Source organism: Trachurus trachurus (assembly GCF_905171665.1).
Source record: "Trachurus trachurus genome assembly, chromosome: 6".
Classification (NCBI taxonomy): Eukaryota; Metazoa; Chordata; class Actinopteri; order Carangiformes; family Carangidae; genus Trachurus; species Trachurus trachurus.
In genome coordinates, this window is record NC_139897.1 from 28757184 (window position 1) to 28781321 (window position 24138).

Sequence of the window (24138 nt, forward strand, 5' to 3'; positions counted from 1 at the left end):
TAGATTCAGACTTTATGTTTAGATTTAGATTTAACATTTAGATTTAGTATTTACATTTAACATTTAGATTTAACAACAAATATTGTTGTAAATGTGCTAAAAGTGACTTAAAAAAATTCATACCACTTTTATGGTTTGAAGCTACGTAAATATATATATAAAAAAACTTTAAAATAATAGTGTAAGTGGAAAACTGCAACATTTTATGATCAAACACATCTGCTCCGCAAGAACAAGAACAGCAGATCAACCTCAGAAAGGCAAAGTGACCTGTTGTTTACATTTCAATCTCACTTTGTACACGGCTGTTATCACATCAGCTGGTAGTTCTCTGTGATCTTGTGATCTGGGGTCTCCAGCTGCTCTGGGCTCTGGAGACAGAGCAGTGGGCCATTGTTTGATCCCACAGTTGGAGCTAAACCGCCACCCAAATGGAGACAGTGTGTGGCTTTGGGCTCCACACAGATGGAGGCTACACAGGAGGTTGTGTCATTTGTTGGTCTGTTGTTGTGTTGTGTCCTACAGTGTCACTATGCGTGATGCTGCTGTGTTGCTTCCATCCTTCACTACAGTGTGTGGTGCTGGACGCTGACGACACTGGAGACTTCCCACAATGCGGATCAGTGATCAATGTGACATTTTTGTGTTTGCAGAAGTCAGAACCACAGACTGAGAGCAGAGTCTCCAGGATCCATCTGTCTGTCCGTGAAGAGTAACTGGTCCATGGGAGATCCTCCACTATTCAGTCCTGGACCTGGACCTGGATCTGGACCCACCTGCTGGTCTGTGAGGAGTGACTGGTCCATGGGAGATCCTCCACTATTCAGTCCTGGACCTGGACCTGGATCTGGACCCACCTGCTGGTCTGTGAGGAGTGACTGGTCCATGGGAGATCCTCCACTATTCAGTCCTGGACCTGGACCTGGATCTGGACCCACCTGCTGGTCTGTGAGGAGTGACTGGTCCATGGGAGATCCTCCACTATTCAGTTCTGAACCTGGACCTGGACCTGGACCTTCAGGGTCACGGTAAGAGACAGTTTCTACTGTAAACTGAGCAGAAGATAATTAACCAGTCAGAGCTCAGATGTGGAGCTGTGACATGTTGTTGATCCAGAAATGTCTTGACAGGAGGAAGAGGAGTGGTGTCTCTGTGGACCAGCAGCTGTCCTGCTGTGGTCTCTGTCAGGACGTCCTGAAGGATCCAGTCTCCACCAGCTGTGGACACTGGTTCTGCAGACAGTGCTTCACCTCAGACTGGGACCAGTCTGGTTCTTCAGGGCCCCCCTCCTGTCCCCAGTGTGGGAAAAGACTCAGAACCAGAGGTGGACTGCACACAGCCAATCAGAGGAGCTGTGTACAAAGTGAGACTGAACATCTGTCTGCTGATGTGGTCATTAGTGAAACCAGGACCTGTTGTTTTCTCCAGAGTCATTGTTCCATCACACAGCACTGACATTTAAGATGACGATTCAAACCTTCTCTTTGTTGTCTGTAGTTTTTCTGTAGCTGATGAAAATAATCTGATCAGATTGTCAGACTCTCTGTCTTCAGTCTGACTCTGTCTCTTCTCTCTCAGCAGATCGTGGTCTGCAGGAGGTTTTAGATCAACATAAGATCAGTCTGAGGAGAAGATGTGAACAAGTGACTGAAGGAACTGAGGCAACAGGAAGTGGAACCCTCCTCAACAGGATCTACACTGAGCTCTACATCACAGAGGGACAGAGTGAAGAGGTTAATACCCAACATGAGGTGAGACAGCTGGAGACAACGTCCAAGAAGAAGACCCTCCAGGACACTCCAATCAAGTGCAGCGACATCTTTAAAGACTCACCTGTCCAACAGAGAGAGGATGTCTCTACGGTCTCACCTGTCCAACAGAGAGAGGACGTTTCTATGGTCTCACCTGTCCAACAGAGAGAGGACGTCTCTACGGTCTCACCTGTCCAACAGAGAGAGGACGTTTCTATGGTCTCACCTGTCCAACAGAGACCCATCAGAGTGGTTCTGACCAACGGCGTCGCTGGCGTTGGAAAAACCTTCTCGGTGCAGAAGTTCACTCTGGACTGGGCCGAGGGCTTGGAGAACCAAGATGTCAGTCTGCTGGTTCTGCTTTCGTTCAGGGAGCTGAACCTGATCAGAGATCAGCGGTTGAGTCTTCTCAGGCTGCTCCATGTTTTCCATCCAACATTACAGAAGGTCACAGCAGAGCAGCTGGCTGTCTGTAAACTTCTCTTCATCTTTGACGGCCTGGATGAAAGCCGACTGTCACTGGACTTCAACAACAGGGAGGTTGTGTCTGATGTCACACAGACGTCATCAGTCAACGTGCTGCTGACAAACCTCATCCAGGGGAATCTGCTTCCCTCGGCTCTGGTGTGGATCACCTCCAGACCTGCAGCAGCCAATCAGATCCCTCCTACATGTGTTGACAGGGTGACAGAGGTCCGAGGCTTCACTGACGCCCAGATGGAGGAGTACTTCAGGAGGAGGTCCAGTGATGAAGATCTGTCCAGAAGAATCATCTCACACATCAAGACGTCCAGGACCCTCCACATCATGTGTCAAGTCCCAGTGTTCTGCTGGATCAGTGCTACAGTTCTGGAGCACATGTTGACCACAGACCAGAGAGGAGAGCTGCCCAAGACCACGACTGACCTGTTCTCACACTTCCTGCTGGTCCAGACAAAGAGGAAGAAGAACAAGTACGGTGAAGGACATGAGACGAGTCCACAGGAGCTGACGGAGGCCGACAGGGAAGTTCTTCTGAAGCTGGGGAGGCTGGCGTTTGAACAGCTCAAGAAAGGAAACATCATGTTCTACCAAAAAGACCTGGAGCAGTGTGGTCTGGATGTCACAGAGGCCTTGGTGAACTCAGGAGTCTGTACTGAGATCTTCAAAAGAGAGAGTGTGATCTTCCAGAAAACAGTGTACTGCTTTGTTCATCTGAGTGTTCAGGAGTTTCTGGCTGCAGTCTACATGTTCCACTGTTTCACCAACAGGAACACACAGGTCCTCGAGAAGTTCCTGGGAAAAGACTACAAAGAGAGAGAGAAGAGCACAATGCCTTCCTCTGATGGATTCAATGTGAGCAGTCCTCTATCAATCAATAACAGTCCTCCAACCCTGGATGACTTCCTGAGGATAGTGTCAGAGAAATCCCTCAAAAGTAGAAATGGTCACCTGGACCTGTTTGTTCGCTTCCTTCATGGCCTCTCTCTGGAGTCCAACCACAGGCTGTTAGGAGGTCTGCTGGGTCAGACAGACAACAGTCCAGAAACCATCCAGAGAACCATCAACAACCTGAAGGAAAAGAAGACAAAGATCTCTCCTGACAGAAGCATCAACATCTTCCACTGTCTGGTGGAGATGAAGGACCAGTCAGTTCATCAGCAGATCCAACAGTTCCTCAAGTCAGAGAACAGATCAGAGGAGAAACTCTCGGAGATCCAGTGTTCAGCTCTGGCCTACATGCTGCAGATGTCAGAGCAGGTTCTGGACGAGATGGACCTGGGGAAGTACAAGACATCAGCTCAAGGACGACTGAGACTGATCCCAGCTGTGAGGAACTGCAGGAAGGCTCGGTGAGTCAAGACATAATCAATACATTTATTGATCAGTAGTTTAGATCAATAGTTCAGACAAACACAGTTTCATTTATTCCCATTATTCTTGGTTTGACTTTGTGATCGTTGCTGTTTAATCAAGTTATTTAGTTCTTTTATGTTGACTTTTTGGTTTTATTCAAATCTTACACCTCGGTTTATCCAGGTGTTTCCAGGTGTTAGTACGACTGCTAGTGTTGTAGTCAAGACCACCTAACCCAAGACCAAAACCAAGACAAGACTAAGACTTTGAGGGGGTCCAGACCAAGTCCATGTCCGAGACTGAGAGCAAACCAATGAGACCATTTTCAAGACTATCACTGTATTCAGTACCAGTCGTCATTATAATCATTGATCTTTGTGTTTAGCCTTGTTGTAGTAGTACCTCCCAGTGGCTGTGCATGATTTGTGAGATTTGCTGCGAGATGTTCTTCCAATGGTTTACAACGACAAACGAGCATCTCTCAGCAAATCTCGCGCATGCGCACAAACATCACCAGAGACACTGGGAGCTCCTGCTACAACACATTTGATATTTTCTCTCTTCACAGATTTGGTGGTTGTGGACGCTCAGACATTTGGTGTGAAGTCGTGGCCTCATGTAACGCCAGTGACAGGTTAACTCCTGGCAAGTCATGGTTGGCCCACCAGGTCAGGTCAGCTGGGCCAGCGGAGCCAATCAGGCCGCTCTACGTCACTCAGGGGCCGTCTCGTTTTCCCCCGGGGACGGAAGAAAACGCACCTGGCACACCTAACACGCCAGCCAGGCAGCCGTCCACTACTCACGGCACGGTGCTACTCACACATCCACGACTACAGAGAGATATACGGACACGAGAGGACTGAAGCAGAAAGCCAGAGCTTCACTGCAACAGTGGGAAGACAGTGATTGAAGAGGAAGCCGGACAAACTCTTATGTCACGTTCTACCTGAAGAAGAAGCTGGTGAGTGCAACTCATTCATGAAGATGCTAATGCTAATGCTAGCGGGACGCCGCTAACGCTAACTAGCATTGCTAACTCTGAAGCTCTGATGCTAATTGATGATGCCCCGTCATTTAACAGTTATCTGCCTGTTCGGATGATGTGATGCTGTGCTGCTGCTGCTGCTGAAGAGGATGTGTGCTGGATTTGGACTTAACACTGGTGAGGAACTGTGTGCTTATTGTGGATGCTAACTCATGCAACCAGGAGGAAATGAATGAATGAATGAATGATGATGATACCTGTTCCTTAACAGGTCAGGCTTTTTAACCCTGATGATGATGATGATGATGATGATGATGATGAAGAGGAAGATAAAGACGAAGACAACACGGATGGCGAGCTACCCAGAAGAGTAAAGACAACTGAGCAGCTAAGACACACACACAGGCCGCAAGCCTGGCTGATCCCCAGGTGGTGTGGTAGCACTAGCTTTAGCCTGTTCCAGTTATTTATGGGTTAACAGTAATTAATTCTGCAATACTACTATACTTGAATCAAGGTCTAAAGTCTTTATAAACCACTGCGTACATTTCTGCTCATGGTATTGGGAAGTGTTGTGTATACCTGAATGATTGTGTGTTGAAGAGTTGATTAACCTCAGCTAAGTCAAAGCTGCGTGGAGTACAATCTCCATTTTTGATAGCACTTTATGCTTTGTCACATTGAACCTTTGTATATAGTTTCTTTTCCAAAGGCCTTTATTTTGGTTAATTATTTTGGTTACTTATTTTGGTTATCAAGTATTATTACTGCACTTTAACGTTTCTGTGTATATATATCTTTTTTGTCAATACACTCTCTTTGCAACTCAGTCGTTGTGTGCGTTGTTAATTCTCCATAGCTCCTGAGCCGAACCTCCTTTACATACTAGTCCACATACAGTTTGGTATTCTCTTCTACCTATAAATCTAATCTGAGTGTATCTTAAGTGCTACATAATTTTGGCGAGCTAGCCAGGAGCTGTGTTGAGAATTGATGAACATACATTTTTTTGGGGGGTATAAATCAACAACTTAAATCATGGAAATTGTGTTGGGAGAGTCAATAAAAATCCCAGATTCGGTAGTAATAGTTGGTTTAACTAACACTGACAGAGACAAAGAAATTGAAACTTACCTTGAGCAATTTGGTTCGATAAGTCGTGTTTTTGGTATTGATACTGCTGAATTTCCAAGACATGGTATTGTTGAGTTTACACATGGAACTGCAATGCAGTCTCTTGCACCTTTGCTACCGTTAAACTATACAAGTCCTACCACACCTGAGGTCACTTATAAGATATGCTCATTGGCCAGCATATACAGTCCCCTCGCATGCAGCAGCGCCACCAAGACCTACCTGGAGGAGCTGCAGGCCATCGCTAAGCTAAGTGCAAAGCCATTTGAAGTGTTATTACAAGAGGAGCTAGTCAAATTCTCTTCTTCCCTGACCTCAGAAAAAGAGCCTGAAGTGAAATCTGACCCACACGATGATCAAGTGCCCCTTATTACAACAGAGACAGTGAATAAAGGCCCCGTTAAAGCATCTCCCGCTTCGACCCCAATTGGAAAATCATCACCCAGCCTGGCCAGTGCTTTTGCTTCTTACCTTGCCCCTCCTGCCACTATTAAGCGTCAGCCCCTCCTGTCAAATGAGGAAGTGATAAATCCCCCTGAAATTCAGAAAGTGGTAGTAGAACACATTGTCAAGACCGACAGTGTTGTGTCCCATCTTCATGGTTCTTCTCGACTCCGGGCTTTTTCTGGAAAATCTCTACGGCCCAGTAATGAAGCTGATTATGAGACTTGGCAAACCAATGTAGATTTGTTTCTCACTGATCCCTCTGTGTCTGATTTGGATCGCTCTCGCAAGATTTTTGATAGTTTGCTGCCCCCTGCTGCCGACATTGTGAAGCATTTAGGGCCCCGAGCGCTACCAAATGCATATCTTGAACTTTTGAACTCAGCTTATGGCACAGTGGCTGATGGAGATGAGTGTTTTGCCAAGTTTCTGAGCACATTGCAAAATAATGGAGAAAAGCCTTCTGAGTATCTGCACCGCCTTCAAGTGGTGTTAAATACAGCTATGAAACGAGGTGGTGTTTCCTTCACTGACTTGAATCGCCATCTCTTGAAACAATTTTGTCGAGGCTGTTGGGATAACGCTTTGATCAGTGATCTCCAGTTGGAGCAAAAGAAGGACAATCCTCCATCCTTTGCAGAGTTGCTTTTGTTGCTCCGTGTTGAAGAGGATAAGCAAGTGGCTAAAGCTTCCCGTATGAAACATCACTTGGGTTCAGTAAGACCAACATCTCTTGCTTCAAAGTCACATGCGGCCTCCCATGTGCACAGTGCTTGCTCCTGTGCAGTGGTTGAGCAGTCCTCTGAAATTGAGCAGCTTAAGAAGATGGTGACGCAGATACAGAATCAACTTTCAACTTTGACCTCTTCTTTTGGTACAGGCTCTAGAAATACACCATTGAGCCATGCCAGGTCCACTGATCCCGCCACTTTTCGAAAGAGCCCAGGATACTCCGGAAAGCAGTTTAAAGCAAGCAGCAAGCTAAATTTTCAGCTTCGCCCTGGATATTGCTTTAACTGTGGAGAAGATGGCCACATTTCATCTCACTGTGATCAACCATCCAACCCTTCTTTGGTTGCATTCAAAAAAACACAGTTGCAAGAGAAGCGTCGCCAACTTAAACCTCCATCTTCGGACGATTTAAACTAGACTCAGCTCCTGTGGAGGGACACTCAGGAGCTGGTGAAGAGGAACCGAGTCCCACTGCAAAGCGGGTACAGTTGAAACAAGCCAAAGCAAATAATCACCTGTCAGCACCCTTAAAAAGACTGGTGGGAACGAAGAGTACGGTGCAGGTTAAGATCTCCGGTAACCCAACAACCTGTCTACTGGACACAGGGTCTCAAGTCACAACCATTCCTTTGTCATATCATGCACAGTTTTTGGCAGATCAGCCAATTAAGCCTTTAACCACTCTACTAGAAATAGAAGGAGCCAATGGACAAGAGGTACCTTATCTAGGGTGTGTAGAGCTGTGTGTGACATTCCCGAAGGAGTTTGTTGGGGCAGAGCTTGATGTCCCCACTCTTGCCTTAGTGGTCCCCAGTCACGGTGGAACCACCGGTGACCAAGTGTTAATTGGCACCAACACGCTTGATCTCCTTTATGCTGAGTATTGCCAGTGCAACCCCAGTTTTATCCCTGTACATCATGGTTATCGGGCTGTGTTGAAGATCATGGCATTGAGGCACCAGCATTCTCATGATGGAAACTTGGGGCTGATAAAGCTCCATGGACACAGCCCTGAAGTGATTCCAGCCTTTAGTACTGTGGTATTACAGGGTGTTATGAACAATAGAGGTCCCCATGCAGAGAAATGGGCCCTCATAGAACCCCCTTCTGACTTTTCCTTACCTTGTGGTGTTTTGGTGACAAGTTGTCTTATTACTGTGTCTTCCAAGCATTCCAGTCGCCTTCCAGTGGTGGTGCACAATGAAACTGGGCGCGACATTATTCTTCCACCGAAGACTGTGTTGGCTGAATTGAGCGTGGTACAGAGCATCATTAAAAACCAGACTGATTCTGCTCAAAATAACCTGTCCAATCCCCCAGAATCCCCGCTACCTCCACGCTTTCAGTTTGATTTCGCTGACTCACCTGTATCAGCTGAATGGAAAGAAAGGATAACCAAACTCCTCAACGCTATGCCTGAAGTCTTTGCACAGCATGATCTGGATTTTGGGAACACTGATAAAGTAAAACATCATATCAAACTGAATGACCAGACTCCCTTCAAACAGCGGGCGAGACCCATCCATCCGCATGATGTGGATGCAGTGCGCAAACACCTGCAAGAGCTGGCAGAGGCCGGGATTATCCGAGAGTCCGAATCCCCCTTCTCTTCACCGATTGTTGTTATTCGGAAGAAAGATAACTCTGTCCGCCTGTGCATTGACTACAGAAAGCTTAACATACAGACCATCAAAGATGCATACGCCCTTCCAAACATGGAAGAAGCTTTTCGTGCTCTGGCTGGTTCCAAATGGTTTTCTGTATTGGACCTTAAGTCTGGTTATTATCAAATTGAAATGGAAGAATCGGATAAAGAAAAAACTGCTTTTGTCTGCCCTTTAGGCTTCTGGGAGTTTAACCGGATGCCCCAAGGCATTACCAACGCCCCTAGCACATTTCAACGCTTGATGGAGAAGTGTATGGGAGGCTTCAATCTGAAAGAGGTGCTAGTGTTCATAGATGACATCATCATCTTTTCTGACACTCTGGAGGAACATGAATCCCGCCTGCTTAAAGTGTTGCAGCGTCTGAAGGAATATGGTCTCAAGTTGTCCGTGGAAAAATGTAAATTCTTCCAAACTTCAGTAAGATATCTTGGCCATATTGTATCTGCTGATGGTGTTGAGACGGATCCTGATAAAATCCAAGCACTGAAGACCTGGCCACAACCCAGAACACTCAAAGAATTGAGATCATTCCTTGGTTTCTCTGGTTATTATCGGAGGTTATTAAAGGTTACTCCCAGCTCGTTAAGCCTCTGAATGACCTCACTGCAGGATATCCACCCCTTCACAACCGAGGAAAGAAAACTGGTCAGTCTCCTCAGTACCACAACCCAAAGGAGCCCTTTGGATCTCGATGGACCCCCGCTTGTCAGCAAGCCTTTGAAACTCTCATTGAAACTCTTTCTACAGCCCCTGTTCTCGGATTTGCTAATCCTAAACTGCCTTACACCCTCCACACCGATGCTAGCACCACAGGATTGGGTGCTGCATTGTACCAGGAGCAGGAAGGAAAGCTACGAGCCATTGCTTTTGCGAGCCGAGGATTGACCCGCAGTGAATCAAAGTACCCAGCGCATAAGCTTGAGTTTTTGGCTCTGAAATGGGCAGTTACGGATAAATTCAGTGATTACTTGTATGGAGCTCAGTTCACAGTGGTCACTGATAGTAACCCCCTCACCTACATTCTGACTACAGCCAAGCTGGATGCTATAAGCTATCGATGGCTATCTGACCTTGCTACTTTCACTTTCAAGCTGCAGTATCGAGCCGGCAGCCAGAATGTAGATGCCGATGCTTTATCACGACGTCCTCATGGTGATCTGCTGAATGACTATTCTTCCCAAAAAGAAAGTGATCGAATCCGCCAGTTTGCCTTACAGCATCTGTCTGAGTCAGAAGTTGAAGCCATTTGTGACAAGCATGTTGTTTGTAACACTATGACTGTGGATGAAAGTGGATCTCACAACTCACCCTTGGTTGAATCACTTACATGTCATGCTGAAGCAATTCCAAGTGCCCTCTTCGAGGGAGGTGAGAGCGGGTTCCCTGTGATTCCTCATCTAACAGCAAGTGAGTTAAAGGAAAAGCAAAGAGCGGACCCCTGTATTCGGGAAGTTGTTCAGCAATTGGAATCAGGAGTGAGTCCATCACCTACCGTTCGAGCGGAACTTCCTGAGCTTCCTCTGTTGCTCCGGGAATGGAATCGCTTGGTTCTGAAAAATGACATTCTGTACAGATCACGACAACAAGGTTCAAGTACCACTCTTCAATTGGTGTTACCAGCAGAACTGAGAGGCCTGGTGTTACAAAGTCTCCATGATGACATGGGACATATGGGAGTGGAGCGTGTGCTTGATCTTGTACGAGCCCGATTTTTTTGGCCCAAAATGGCAGCTACAGTTGAAAAGAAAATCCACACCTGCAATCGCTGTGTTCGGCGAAAGACCCCTCCCGAGAAAGCAGCTCCATTGGTCAACATACTTACCAGCCGTCCATTAGAGTTGGTGTGTATGGATTTTTTGTCTCTGGAACCCGATCGCAGCAATACAAAGGACATATTGGTAATAACTGATCATTTCACCAAGTATGCTGTGGCTATTCCGACTCCCAATCAAAAGGCTCGCACTGTGGCCAAAGCATTATGGGAAAGTTTCATCGTCCATTATGGCTTCCCAGAACGCCTTCACAGTGACCAAGGGCCGGATTTTGAATCCAAAACTATCAAGGAACTCTGTCAACTCGCTGGCATAAGGAAAGTCCGAACCACTCCATATCATCCAAGAGGAAATCCTGTGGAACGTTTTAATCGAACACTGCTTCAGATGCTGGGAACCTTAAGTCACAAGGACAAAAGTCATTGGAAGGACTTTGTTAAGCCTTTAGTACATGCTTATAACTGTACCAAGAATGATACTACTGGTTTTAGCCCCTACGAGCTCATGTTTGGTCGACAGCCTCGTCTGCCAATAGATTTGGCTTTTGGTCTTCCCTCTGATGTTTCACAGCCCTCACATTCTCAATATGTCAAAGATCTCAAGAGCCATCTGGAGGAGAGTTACAAACTTGCCAGTGGAAATTCTGCTAAGAGTGCAGGCCGGAACAAGGCACGCTTTGACAAACGGATCACTGAATCTACACTCAATGTGGATGACCGGGTGCTTGTCAGAAATGTTCGGCTGCGAGGAAAGCACAAGTTGGCGGATAAATGGGAGTCAGACATATATGTTGTTGTGAAACGGGCAGGAGAACTTCCAGTGTATACTGTAAAACCTGAACACCGAGATGGACCTTTACGCACAGTACACAGAGACCTGCTGCTTCCATGTGGGTTTTTGCCTAGCTGTGATCCTGAACTTCCTGGCACTGTCAATCTGCCTCGACGGCCACAAACCCGTAGCCAGTCAAGTCCCAGCAGTGACACACAGGTACAAGAGGATGTTAATTCTGATTCTGACTATGATATTCCTATTCCCCGAAAGCTGCAGAACACTCCATCTGCATTCATTAAAGTGTACGAGAAGAATCCAGTTCAGCAGTCTACGTGTGCAGATCCTCCAGCTCATGCAGTGACTTCCTCTCCCTTGCCACTCTCTGTTCATCCCTTTGAGAGTGATACAAGGGACGTGGTTGTCCCAGCTGTAGCGACCTCAGCTGACATCCCCGATGATGTTGATCCTGGAGCTGGTAATGAATCTGAACCTGCTTCATTCTCACACGTTAATTCCAATCTATTTCCTGATACTGCTTTACATGGACAAGACAATGCTCTTAATATGGAACCTGGTTCTAACAAAGACAACTCACCTGAGCCTAACACTGTTCGTGATGTATCACCTGAAAGAAACTTACCTGATATGCATGCTGTTGACCAGGATGTAAGCTCAGATGTGTTAACTGAAAGTAATCAACGTGATGTTCAAGAACCTCAGCCGGAAAGCAATCCGTTGCCTCCTGACCCACCTGTCAGATATCCCACGAGACAGAGGAAACCACCAGAGCGGTTCCAATACACCACCCTGGGAAATCCACTTGTTTCAGTAATCCAGTCATTGTTTCAAGGCCTAAGCAATGCTGTCATCAGCTCTCTAGTGGATCCCAGTCCAGATGTGGTGAGGTCCTCTGTGCCGATGTGGGCTGGCTTGGATGCTCCTGTAACTTCTCAGCCACAGGGAGGATGCAGCGGGACGTGCAATCCTTCAAGAGGGGAGGATGTAACGCCAGTGACAGGTTAACTCCTGGCAAGTCATGGTTGGCCCACCAGGTCAGGTCAGCTGGGCCAGCGGAGCCAATCAGGCCGCTCTACGTCACTCAGGGGCCGTCTCGTTTTCCCCCGGGGACGGAAGAAAACGCACCTGGCACACCTAACACGCCAGCCAGGCAGCCGTCCACTACTCACGGCACGGTGCTACTCACACATCCACGACTACAGAGAGATATACGGACACGAGAGGACTGAAGCAGAAAGCCAGAGCTTCACTGCAACAGTGGGAAGACAGTGATTGAAGAGGAAGCCGGACAAACTCTTATGTCACGTTCTACCTGAAGAAGAAGCTGGTGAGTGCAACTCATTCATGAAGATGCTAATGCTAATGCTAGCGGGACGCCGCTAACGCTAACTAGCATTGCTAACTCTGAAGCTCTGATGCTAATTGATGATGCCCCGTCATTTAACAGTTATCTGCCTGTTCGGATGATGTGATGCTGTGCTGCTGCTGCTGCTGAAGAGGATGTGTGCTGGATTTGGACTTAACACTGGTGAGGAACTGTGTGCTTATTGTGGATGCTAACTCATGCAACCAGGAGGAAATGAATGAATGAATGAATGATGATGATACCTGTTCCTTAACAGGTCAGGCTTTTTAACCCTGATGATGATGATGATGATGATGATGATGATGAAGAGGAAGATAAAGACGAAGACAACACGGATGGCGAGCTACCCAGAAGAGTAAAGACAACTGAGCAGCTAAGACACACACACAGGCCGCAAGCCTGGCTGATCCCCAGGTGGTGTGGTAGCACTAGCTTTAGCCTGTTCCAGTTATTTATGGGTTAACAGTAATTAATTCTGCAATACTACTATACTTGAATCAAGGTCTAAAGTCTTTATAAACCACTGCGTACATTTCTGCTCATGGTATTGGGAAGTGTTGTGTATACCTGAATGATTGTGTGTTGAAGAGTTGATTAACCTCAGCTAAGTCAAAGCTGCGTGGAGTACAATCTCCATTTTTGATAGCACTTTATGCTTTGTCACATTGAACCTTTGTATATAGTTTCTTTTCCAAAGGCCTTTATTTTGGTTAATTATTTTGGTTACTTATTTTGGTTATCAAGTATTATTACTGCACTTTAACGTTTCTGTGTATATATATCTTTTTTGTCAATACACTCTCTTTGCAACTCAGTCGTTGTGTGCGTTGTTAATTCTCCATAGCTCCTGAGCCGAACCTCCTTTACATACTAGTCCACATACAGTTTGGTATTCTCTTCTACCTATAAATCTAATCTGAGTGTATCTTAAGTGCTACACTCAGCTCTGAAGTCCAACCCCTCCCACCTGACAGAACTGGACCTGAGTGGAAACAAACTGAGTGATTCATCATTAACGGTTCTGTGTGCTGGACTGGAGAGTCCAAACTGTAGACTGGAGACTCTGAGGTGAGTTCACTGACTGGACTAGACCCTGGACTTTTGTCTGTGATCAGTTCCAATGTGTGAAGTTCAGTTTGAAGAAGCGACTGATTGTGACTCCATGTTACTGTAGCCAGTGGCGCCGCCAGCCGGAATCCTGTATGCACTGTGCGTACAATTTTTTTCATAGGTGAAAAAAAAAGAAGCAATTTTGTTTATTTTGAGGGGGTGTGATAGAGACGCTTGTTGTTTGTAACAGGCTAAACGTGCTGAGTTCATTGATTGTTAAACCAATCAGTGGAAGCCTAACGTAAAAGCCAGTGATTGTCGTTTACGTCATGTCATCTGTCTCTTTTTGATTTCTGGCGCCTATTAGCTACACTACCGCTAGTGATGATTACGCCCGGTCCAGTATAGAAATGTCAAGAAGACAGTTGAGCCTTTTCCAGGCATTTGGGGGAAAAAAAGAGATCCAAACCCACGATCACAAACACGCAGCAGAGCAGCGATAATGAAGGTCTCTCCTCTCATTAGCTCCAAACTCACTCGTCTGCACCGGGATTATGGACTCATAGGCGCCGATTCCAGGTTGAGCACCCACTGGGGGAGCCTCGGCCCATCAGCTGTGTGTCTGTGGGTATGTGTAGCCCGTATGTGTGTGTAGCCTGTGTGAATGTGTGTGTTAATCTCTCACGCGCTCTGTTAAGATGAATAAACACAAACCGCTGCAGTGCGCGAGCCTGGCACAGAGGCGCGCGCTCTGGCGCATCTGGCACAATCTGTTAACGGCACCGAAAGGAAACTGGCTCTGCTCAGCGGCTATTTCGCGTCCGACGTCCATGTTAAGCACACGTTGTTATTGATATTGTAGCGTCCGAGCCGACGTAACGACAACAACATAACACAAACTTATCTGACAGCTCTCACTTCTTCCTCTGCTCCTCCTCACTCACACACACAGGTCTTCCTCACACTCACCCCGGCCCCTTAGTTTATCATCCAAGTTCCAACCATACGCTACCTGCCCGTACACATTCACAGTCAGTCAAAAATAACACAACTTAAACATCATAACAACAAAATTACTGCGGGGTCGCAACAATATTTTCAGTTGTGCAGTATATTAATGAGCGACAAGTCCCATTGCTACGTGGCATGATAAGCACAGCGACCCCCCCTCCCCCCGAAAAAAAAAATTGTTGTAGCCTATTTGCCGTTTCTGTGCGTACATTGAAATTGAATCCTGGCGGCGCCACTGACTGCAGCTGGTAGAAGGTGAAGGGTCAGAGGTCACTCAGAGGTCAGGGTGATGATGATGATGATGATGATGATGATGATGATGATGATGATGATGATGATGATGATGGATCAGGTCTGGACCTTTAACCTTTGATCCAGTTCAGTCCTGAATCAGAGAGTTGTAGTCAGTGTTTAGTCCAACAGGTATTGATCAGATATTGATTGTATATTGACAGACTGATCTGAGGTCAGCAGCAGCTGATGAATCTGTGCTGACATGTGGATGATGTGTGTAGAAGGCCACATGATGATGATCCACAACAACACAAGGACAAAGTCCCTCTACTCATTTACACACTGATCATTGATCAGGACACAATCATTTCATCTTCTTCTTTTATTCTTTATTCAGATTGGAGAGCTGCAGTTTGTTTAATATCAGCTGGTCTTCTCTGGGCTCAGCTCTGAAGTCCAACCCCTCCCACTTGAGACACCTGGACCTGAACCACAACAAGCTGCAGGATTCAGACCTGAAGGGTCTGAGTGGTTTTCTGGAGAGTCCAGACTGTAGACTGGAGACTCTGGGGTCAGACTCTGTTTTATTTCTGTGCTCAGATGAATGTGATGTGAAAGTTGTGTTGATACTGAGCTGCAGACATGAGGCTGATATATTATTATATATTATATTAATATTATGCATATATTTTTTATGAATGCCGTAATCAACTTCCCTCCTCACCACAAATTACAAAAAATCATGAACACAAACACATTTACTGCTTGGCCTCAAAAATGTCCCCCTTCAAAGATTGCAATATAAATATTATGCGTGCATATGTATTTTTTTAATGTCATAATCAACGTCCGTCCTCACCCACCATACATTACAAACATTATTGACTTTTCGAAAAAAAATTTACCCATTAAGTGCCAGTATGTGTATGTAAATTTGTCGTGATACCTATGTTTTCAAGAGAAAAAGCACACAAAAAATGATTTTCAGTACACAGAAAGCAAAGTTTACCTTAACACAAACATTCACACCACATTATGGTATTCATAAAACACACCTAAATCATTTTAGCTTCATATTTTGATTGCAGTGTGTGATTATAAAAAAATCGTGAAATATTTCCTCTTTAGACGTAAAAAGTAACACTAGAGTGTAAGCCCGCCTTAAAGCAGATATCAGCTTCACGGCCGTTTCGGCTAATGCTGCGTTCAAGGCAGGCTTTTGAAACCGTAAGTTACAGCTTCAAGTCACAACTACGACTTGGTAGCGTTCCAGGTAACCCGTAGCTCGTGTTTTTACCATCCTGTTGTCTGTGAAAGTTCCCTATAACGGCCACTCGTAACTTCCGACCCGTGAACTCGTACCAGATCGAACTGGTATGACTTCACAGGAAGGAAAAACACAAAGTACGAGTTTCTTTGAACGCACCATGAGTTAGCAGCCCCCGCCCTTGTCAGGCATCAATTGGTCCTCGTGCTACGTCACCACATTCACGCGCATCCCTTGGCTGCACACACAGCCCTTCATGCCGTTCTCTCTCCTCATTGGATAACACTTGTATCCCACAAGGAAAATTTTCTCCTCGGGTTACAGCAGAGCAGAGTGACGGAGAGACTCGTGTTTAGGCTGAAATACTTCATGTAAGTGATTGCTGACGGAAAATAGGACTATTTAGGACTTATATTAACAAAAACATTCCACTGATATCTGCTTTAAGTGTCAGAGAGAGAGAGTAGGTTAAAACTAGCTAACTGTTAGCCACCGTAGCTCAGGCGCTGGTCTCCCGTCAGATAAAAGCTGCTGTTTTTTTTCATATGAAAGCTAATTTGCTGCTCAACATGAGTTTGTCTGGATGGAGCCACAGGTGGAGCTGACAGGTGAAGAGGCGGAGTCACTGCGTCTGTGTTGAAGCAGCAGCAGCTTCTCGTGAATATTAATGAGCTGTTTTCTCTCTATGTGACTGTTTAACCTGCTTCCTGTTGCTTCAGATGTTGGACTATGATTTTCTAAACTTGTTCTTTCTGAAGCTTCTTCAGCTCTGATGAGACACTGAACGCTGTCAACAAGGAGCTTTGTCCTCAACTCACTGCTTTTATTTTTTATTCAGATTGAGGAGCTGCAGTTTGTCAGAGATCAGCTGTTCTCTGGGCTCAGCTCTGAAGTCCAACCCCTCCCACCTGAGAGAACTGGACCTGCGCTTCAACTACAACCTGCAGGATTCAGGAGTGAAGCATCTGAGTGGTTTTCTGGAGAGTCCAGACTGTAGACTGGAGACTCTGAGGTCAGTTCACTGACTGTTACTGTTGTAGATCTTAGATCTTTGATCCACAACTGAACCTGATTGATCTTCACTCAGAACTTGAATCATTGACTTTGATGTCATGAATGAAGGACGTTTGAAATAGTTGTTGTCTCATGTTTCCACTTGTTCTTCTCTCACACTGACAATGACTCTTCACTTTCAGCTCATTTCACTCAGTCTGATCAATAATCAATGATCTGATCACTGCAGCTGTGTGTGTGTGTGTGTGTGTGTGTGTGTGTAGGTGTGTGTGTGTGTGTGATCTTCATTTCATCTTCTTTTATTCTTTATTCAGATTGTGGAACTGCAGTTTATCAGACATCAGCTGTTCTTCTTTGGTCTCAGCTCTGAAGTCCAACCCCTCCCACCTGAGACACCTGGACCTGGGTCTCAACAACCTGAGCTCTTCAGCTCTGCAGCAGCTTCGTGATCTTGTGAAGAGTCCAGACTTTCGACTGGAGACTCTGCAGTGAGTCTGATCTGTAGCTGTTTCCACAGCTGATGAGACTGTGGGAGTGAAATAAAGTGTAAAGTGCAGCAGGTGAACCTGTCAGGATGTGACATCACGTATGACATCATCTATGACATCACAGACTCAGAAAACGCTGCAGCAGCTTCAATGTGTCAATCATCAGTGATCCAGTCACAGGTAAAGGTGTTGAGTCAAACAGGAACAATGAGCTTCACCTGTCACTCAAGTACAGGAAGTACTTTTACTCCAGTAACTCCAAACTAAGTACTTTTACTGTGATACTGTAATTATAGAAACTTTTACTCTGCTCCTATATTACAGTATTTACTGTGATACCTTGTAAGAAGTACTTTTTCTGTGATGCTGTGTCTACAGAGACTACTCTTATTGTTGTACTGTAAATGCATGAGCTATTTTTACTGTGTTACTGTAAGTACATGGAGTACTTTTACTTTGGTACTGTAAATAAAGGATACCTTATGAAGTACAATTAGGGGAGAGTGGGGTAAGATGAGCCCCTTTTTATATTCAGGATCACTACATCAAGACAATTGTAGTTTTGTTGCTAACTAACATATCTGCATATTACTGATTATTGTGTTTTTTTCTTAAAAAGAAAAAAAGAGAGAATGAAAGAAAGAAAAAAAACATATCTGCATATATTTCAGGATGTTGCGCATCCCCACAAACAAACAGAATGAGTGTAAACATAACTGTTTTTAAAATATAGCATGTTCAAAAAAAGTGGTCTCGTGGCTCAACTTACCCCTGGCCAGATGGATCAACTTACCCCACAGCTAAAATGGTGCAGTTTCATGCTAGGTTTACTACCTCATAATGTAGCTCATAGATACCACAACTCATGTATAAAACAAATTTATAATTATCTCTTTTGGTCTAAACACAATTATCATGAAACTTACAACAGACGAAATTCACTTTCAAGAGTGAAAAATGTTATGTTAAACCAATGTGGTTCTTACCTTCAGACTCCATGAAATGATGCCTTCTTCCTAAATATTTGGTCACATGCTCAATTTTTGTTATGGTTTCCTAGAAAGAAGGGGTGGGTCAACTTACCCACTGGCTCATCTTACTCCACTCTCCCCTACTGTGATTCTGAAAATACTTTTACTCTGGTACTGTAAATATGAGAAGTATTCACTGTGATACCTTGTAAGAAGTACTTTTACTCTGATACTGTATCTACAGGAAGTACTTTTATTGTTGTGCTGTAAATACATTAAGTATTTTTTTACTGTGTTACTGCAACTACTGTCAGGATCTGCGTCTCCGTTGTGTCTCTGTGTCTTGTCTTAGTGTTATGTCCTCTGTGGGTTCCTTTGTATAGATATTTCCTGTTTTATTTTGAAGTTCTGTGTCTTGTTTTCCTGTGTGTCACGGTCTGTGTCTTCCGTCCTCTGCTGTGTTCCTGTTTCCTTTTATTATTTTTTATTTTGAAGTCTCTGTCTTCCTCCTGTCTTCATGTTAAGTTTCCCCCCTGTTTGATTACCTAATGTGTTTCACTTGTCTACATTGCACCACCTGTGTCTTCCCTTGTGTATTTAACCTCAGTGTCTCTCTTTGTCTTTGTTGGATCGTCGTCGTTTGTTCCCATGTCCTGCCCCGTGTGCCAGAGTGTTTCCCCTGCTAGTTTTGTGAGTAGATTAAACTATTTTTGTGTCACCGAACCTACATCTGCTTTTGGGTCCAAGCAATCTCCTCACCTCCTGACAACTACAGGGAGTACTTTTACTTTGGTACTGTAACTAAAGTATACCTTATGCTGTTTTTTTTTTTTTTTTTTAAGTTTTGTCTTTATGTAAAGCACATTGAGTTGCCTTGGTATGAAATGTGCTATACAAATAAACATGCCTTGTCTCGCCTTGCCTTATATGAAGTACATTTACCAGTGGCGTGCACAGAAATTTTGGAGGGTAAGTGCTCAGTAAAAAACAAGGGCACTTTATGCAACGCGTGGAACGGCCGGCTGCCTTATTATAGCAGCGTGAGATTTTAAATAAAATTAATTTAATTTAAAGGTTTAATGATCAGGGACAATGAACATTAACTAAGTGTTAACAAACAGGGTGTTAAAACAATAAACTGATTGAATAAATAATTGCCTCACATACAGTGCCTTGCAAAAGTATTCATACCCCTTGAACTTTTCCATATTTTGTCTGCACTAAAAACACAAACTTACATCTATTTTAATGGTATTTTATGTGACAGAAGAAATTGAAGGGCCAGCACTCACAAAATGACCTTTAGGTAGCTTTAATGGAACAGGTGGCGAGTACACTGAAGAAGACTGTTACTGTCGAAACGTTTGTACCTCGCCACCTGTTCTATTAAAGCTACCTAAAGGACATTTTGAGAGTGCTGGCCTTTGATTTCTTCTATGTCTATTTGAGCCATGCACCCATTATAGATTGACCTGGGAGAGTTCTTGCTGAGAGCTACAAGATGGGCTGGTGTAGGATAAAACAGCAACAGTGAATACTTCAGCAGGACTGTAGTTTAAATAAAAGAAGTCCCCTGAGTGGTGATGGGATGGAGCTGGTGGAGGAGGAGGAGTGTGGTCCAGCTCCAGTCTCTTTGTCACAGTCTCTCTCTTCTTGCTTCATGTTTGTCAGTGTGGTCGACTGTGCCAGCTCCATCTAACATAAACACCCTGAGAAACCCTGTGGAAAATAATATGAACTCAAGACACGACATGCACTCATAAAACAACAACTGAACCAAAACAATATTACATGTAACTTAAGTCCAAATCTTAAAGGAAACAAATTCAAGGGGGTTTCTCCTTCAACTCTGTATTGTATTGATGATGAGGAGAGTAGAATAAAAGCGGTTGGAGGGACTCGGAGGAGGGGTGAAGATCTTCCTGGGCCTCAGGGAACCAGCTGAGGCACTGGACCGACATGTTGTCCAACCCGCGGCCCGAGGCACAACCTGCTGACGGCCCAGCAGGTCAACTCCACCCTGGCCCATTGATGGACACGTTTAGATTCATTCATCCAGTTGATTTCTTCATGATAAAAATGAAAGATTGATAATTATATTTTATACTGAGGTTCACTAAGGTTCACTTTGAAACATGAGCACTTCTTCTGTCCTGAATGAACTGTATCTTACCTTGAAGAAAAATTAAATTCCTCCACCTTTTTGAAGACATTTCTGTACAACGTATTAAACATCATGTGATCGCATCGACTGTACGTGTCCAGCTCTCAGCAGATGTTTCGGAGGAAAGATGAAATTCTGGAGATCCTTGAAAATATTCCACTAAGTCATAAAAATACGGATGTTACGCCAAAACCCCTAAAAACTGAAGGAAAAGTAAATAACATGATAAACTTATGTGTGTTTAGTGTAGAAAAATAGAACCACAGAAATTCAACAGCAGCAGAAACTTCAGCCTTACAATAAGTTGATTCACGACTTGTAAAAAGTTTTACATCACAGCACTGTTTCATAGCGGCCAGCAGAGGGAGCTCCTGCCTCAGTCATCAGAGGCGTCATGGTAACGGATGAGTTCAGCATCAACATAACAATAAAGAAAACCTTTGGTGTAATAAAAATATATTAGTAGCCTACAATAACACATCAACTGTCTGTACTGACTTGTTTTCAAGTAAACCAAAAGGCCACTGATGCATCACGGGTAGGAGGTTTACACAGTGTTGTTGCTTATAGGTGATCATCATCATGATCATCACTGAGAGTATGAATAATGTTAAACCTGCCAAACTGGACCATCGTGTACATGGAAAAAATATTCTGTAACCATCATCGTCATCTTCATCATCATCTTTTATTGATTTAAATCCTTGGAAAACACACTGAGATTGAGAATGCTCATTGGCAAAGCTTCAGAAATACAGAAATCAATACAGTGATAAACAACAGAAAAATACATGTCTTAAAAGAACACACTAGATTTAACAATAATGGCCGATGTTTGTAATGAGAGCAAGAATGATTAATATGATATAGACAATATAAAATTGAAAGCAGTGATTTTTTTTTGTTTTTACAGGAAGAGGAAACACATGATTTTGATGTAAAAAATACCAAATATATTTAAGATTTCTGATGAAGAAGATACAGGATTAAAGCTGGGGAAATACATTTTTAATTTCCTTTAGCGGACAACACTTGCACAATTTCCTTCACCAATGCTGAATTATGCTTTGCAGTTATTTGAAAAAGGCAGATGGATTCTTGATTTGACTTTGTTAAAGAATTCTTTGAGTTTGTCAAGGGAACACTCCACGACTGTGGTATCTATATTCCTCACATGTGCAGCACCGCTCTTATACGGCTTATTGTTGTTGTCCAGGCAGCAGTAGGCGTGCCACAAGTAGTCAGGGATGTTGACACGTTTTCGGTTATTATTATCTTTAACCCAATTATCTTCGGAGGGAATCGCACCGACCAGAACATAGGCTGTTTTGCAGCCATTAAAAATGTTCCTGAGTCTTTCCTCATAGGCGTTCCAGGAACCACCGTTCAGTTGAATGTTCTGTGGAACGATGTTGGTCAGGGTGAAGGTGGCGCTGCAGCCATCATCTGTGAAACAATAAAGAGATACATAAAGTAGACAATAAATCTTGTGGATGTGATGAGTCCTGAGAGTCTACGAGTGCCCAGCGCTCATTGGCTCATTCTGTTTGTTGTGGTTGTTTTCATTGTTATTCATCAGAATGCATTGTGGGTAGTCCTGAGGTCTAAAGAACTCTCTGTCTGTCTCTCCTTTCTCTTAAAACATCTCCAAATTTTTTTTAGAACTTTAGATCAACACTGTTCACATCCAGGTGCATACAGTGTAAATGCTGATGTTTATATTATTATTTGGTTTCTCTGAGTGTTTTATTCTGAAATCTGCTCTATTTTTATTGGATCACTGAGAAAACAGTCAGCCAATCAGAAGAGAGGCTCAGGGAGGAGACAGAAAACTACACTGAGATGATTTTTGGTTCTTTAAACCACAATGTCTTGTTATGAATCAATACTCTAGAATAAAACACAAAGAAGGAAACACGAGACCTTCAATTCGTAACCCTAAGTGTTAAATACACAAATTTGCAAAAACATACACAAACAGACAAACAAACAGTAACATCCAGCTCCAGTCTTCCTTACCTTTATGGTGTTGATTGGGATTAAGGTGACCACGGTTGTAATCCTTAAGACCATTGTAGTCCGAATCTGTCGCCTGTCGATCTCCCACAGAGCCTTGATAATTATATTTGTGCCTCAAATCGTCCTCCCACATCATGTTCTTGTCCCAGTTCTGATTTACCAGCTACAAGGTGGAAGATTCACATCAGACAAATCTCAGATTCAGTTTCTGTGTTACTGGACAATTTTATTCAATAATTTACTGAAAATGATAGGTTGACTGTGTGTGTGTGAACTGTGTATTTGTGCATGTGTGACGTACCTTAGGCTCAATAAACCAGTGATCTTCCCGGTGACATGGACCATCACTCCTCTCATATACATAAGCAGAGTAGACAGGAATACGGTTGGCTGTGTCGTACCGTGTGGCAAAGCGGGGCCTGTTTGTGCAAAGATTAACTGAGACACTTTCAAATATAACTTAAATTCAGATTTAACTGAGTTAAAAGAGTTGTGACTTACTGGTTTTGAAATGTCTGGCAGATGTGTTTATCGTTGTTGGCGTTGCCCATCACCTGTGGCTCTGCTCCTTTGTAGAAGAACTTCTTACACTCGCCCTTAAAGAAGAAACAGACAATATGAACACTTACAGTTTACCACTTATCATGTGTTTTTAAACGTTAACAAAGAAAACAGAAACCTTAAAATTTGTAACAAGTTCTGCGTGAACGGTGAACATGAGTGGAAGAAGGAAGAACACAGTGAAGCTCTGCATCCTGGATGAAAAGTGACAATCTACCACTGTATGGAGGTGTCCAACTGTCTCTACCTTATATAGAGTAATTAGGGGAAGTGAAGTGCTACAGTTTTTTTTTTTTTGATTGCATAAACACTAACATAAAAAGTACTATTACACAATTATCAAAACCTCACACTCGAGGAGCAAAACATCGGCTCAGATTTGCACTAGTAGAAGCACAATGTCAGCCTCAGACTATTTGCAAAATAATATACTACAGTGATTTGCAAAACATTATACACACTTGTATACATTAGACACAGAAGTCAATCATGATGTCACTTCTTTGCAATGCCAAAGCACTGACAGTCAAATGACCACACCCATAAACACAATAAAAAAAAAAAAAAACTGTATCTCAGATGGAGAATTCCCCCAGCATCACAGGCGATATCCTCATTGGCAAGACAACGTGTGAAGTCTTGAATGTCAAATCCATGCACAGCTCCAGCATCAATTTGCTCCCAGGCCTCCTCCATGGCCTGAATGAAGGTTACCTGAGACTGAAACTCTCCAACACCATGCCAAGAAAAACTGTGGATGGTGTCGACACCAGTTCTGGACCAGAAGACAGCGGTGGAACGACTCATTGATGACAATGCATTGCATCTGGTGCATTTCTGGCTGCTTCCATTTTGGTTGAAGACAGGTGAACTCACCTGC

The 24138-nt window shown here is 44.0% G+C and overlaps 2 protein-coding genes across 2 annotated transcripts; one reads left to right on the top strand and one right to left on the bottom strand.

Moving 5' to 3' along the window:
• The first annotated feature begins 846 nt into the window (after positions 1-846).
• LOC310987563 (protein NLRC3-like) lies at positions 847-17832 on the top strand. The gene is made up of 8 exons (XM_083973879.1): positions 847-1022; positions 1131-1363; positions 1579-1844; positions 1989-3583; positions 4156-4205; positions 13424-13547; positions 16880-17053; positions 17370-17832. Exons 1-8 carry the CDS (start codon positions 886-888, stop codon positions 17545-17547), a joined length of 2757 nt encoding a protein of 918 aa, XP_083830005.1. The 5' UTR covers positions 847-885; the 3' UTR covers positions 17548-17832.
• A 3906-nt stretch (positions 17833-21738) lies between these two features.
• Positions 21739-23466, bottom strand: LOC310987913 (endonuclease domain-containing 1 protein-like; the record flags this gene model as incomplete). Its single annotated transcript, XM_083974382.1, has 5 exons — positions 23377-23466; positions 23199-23293; positions 22999-23116; positions 22698-22860; positions 21739-22124 (listed from the first exon to the last, which is right to left on the bottom strand). Exons 1-5 carry the CDS (start codon positions 23449-23451, stop codon positions 21739-21741), a joined length of 837 nt encoding a protein of 278 aa, XP_083830508.1. The 5' UTR covers positions 23452-23466.
• Between the last annotated feature and the right edge of the window lie 672 nt (positions 23467-24138).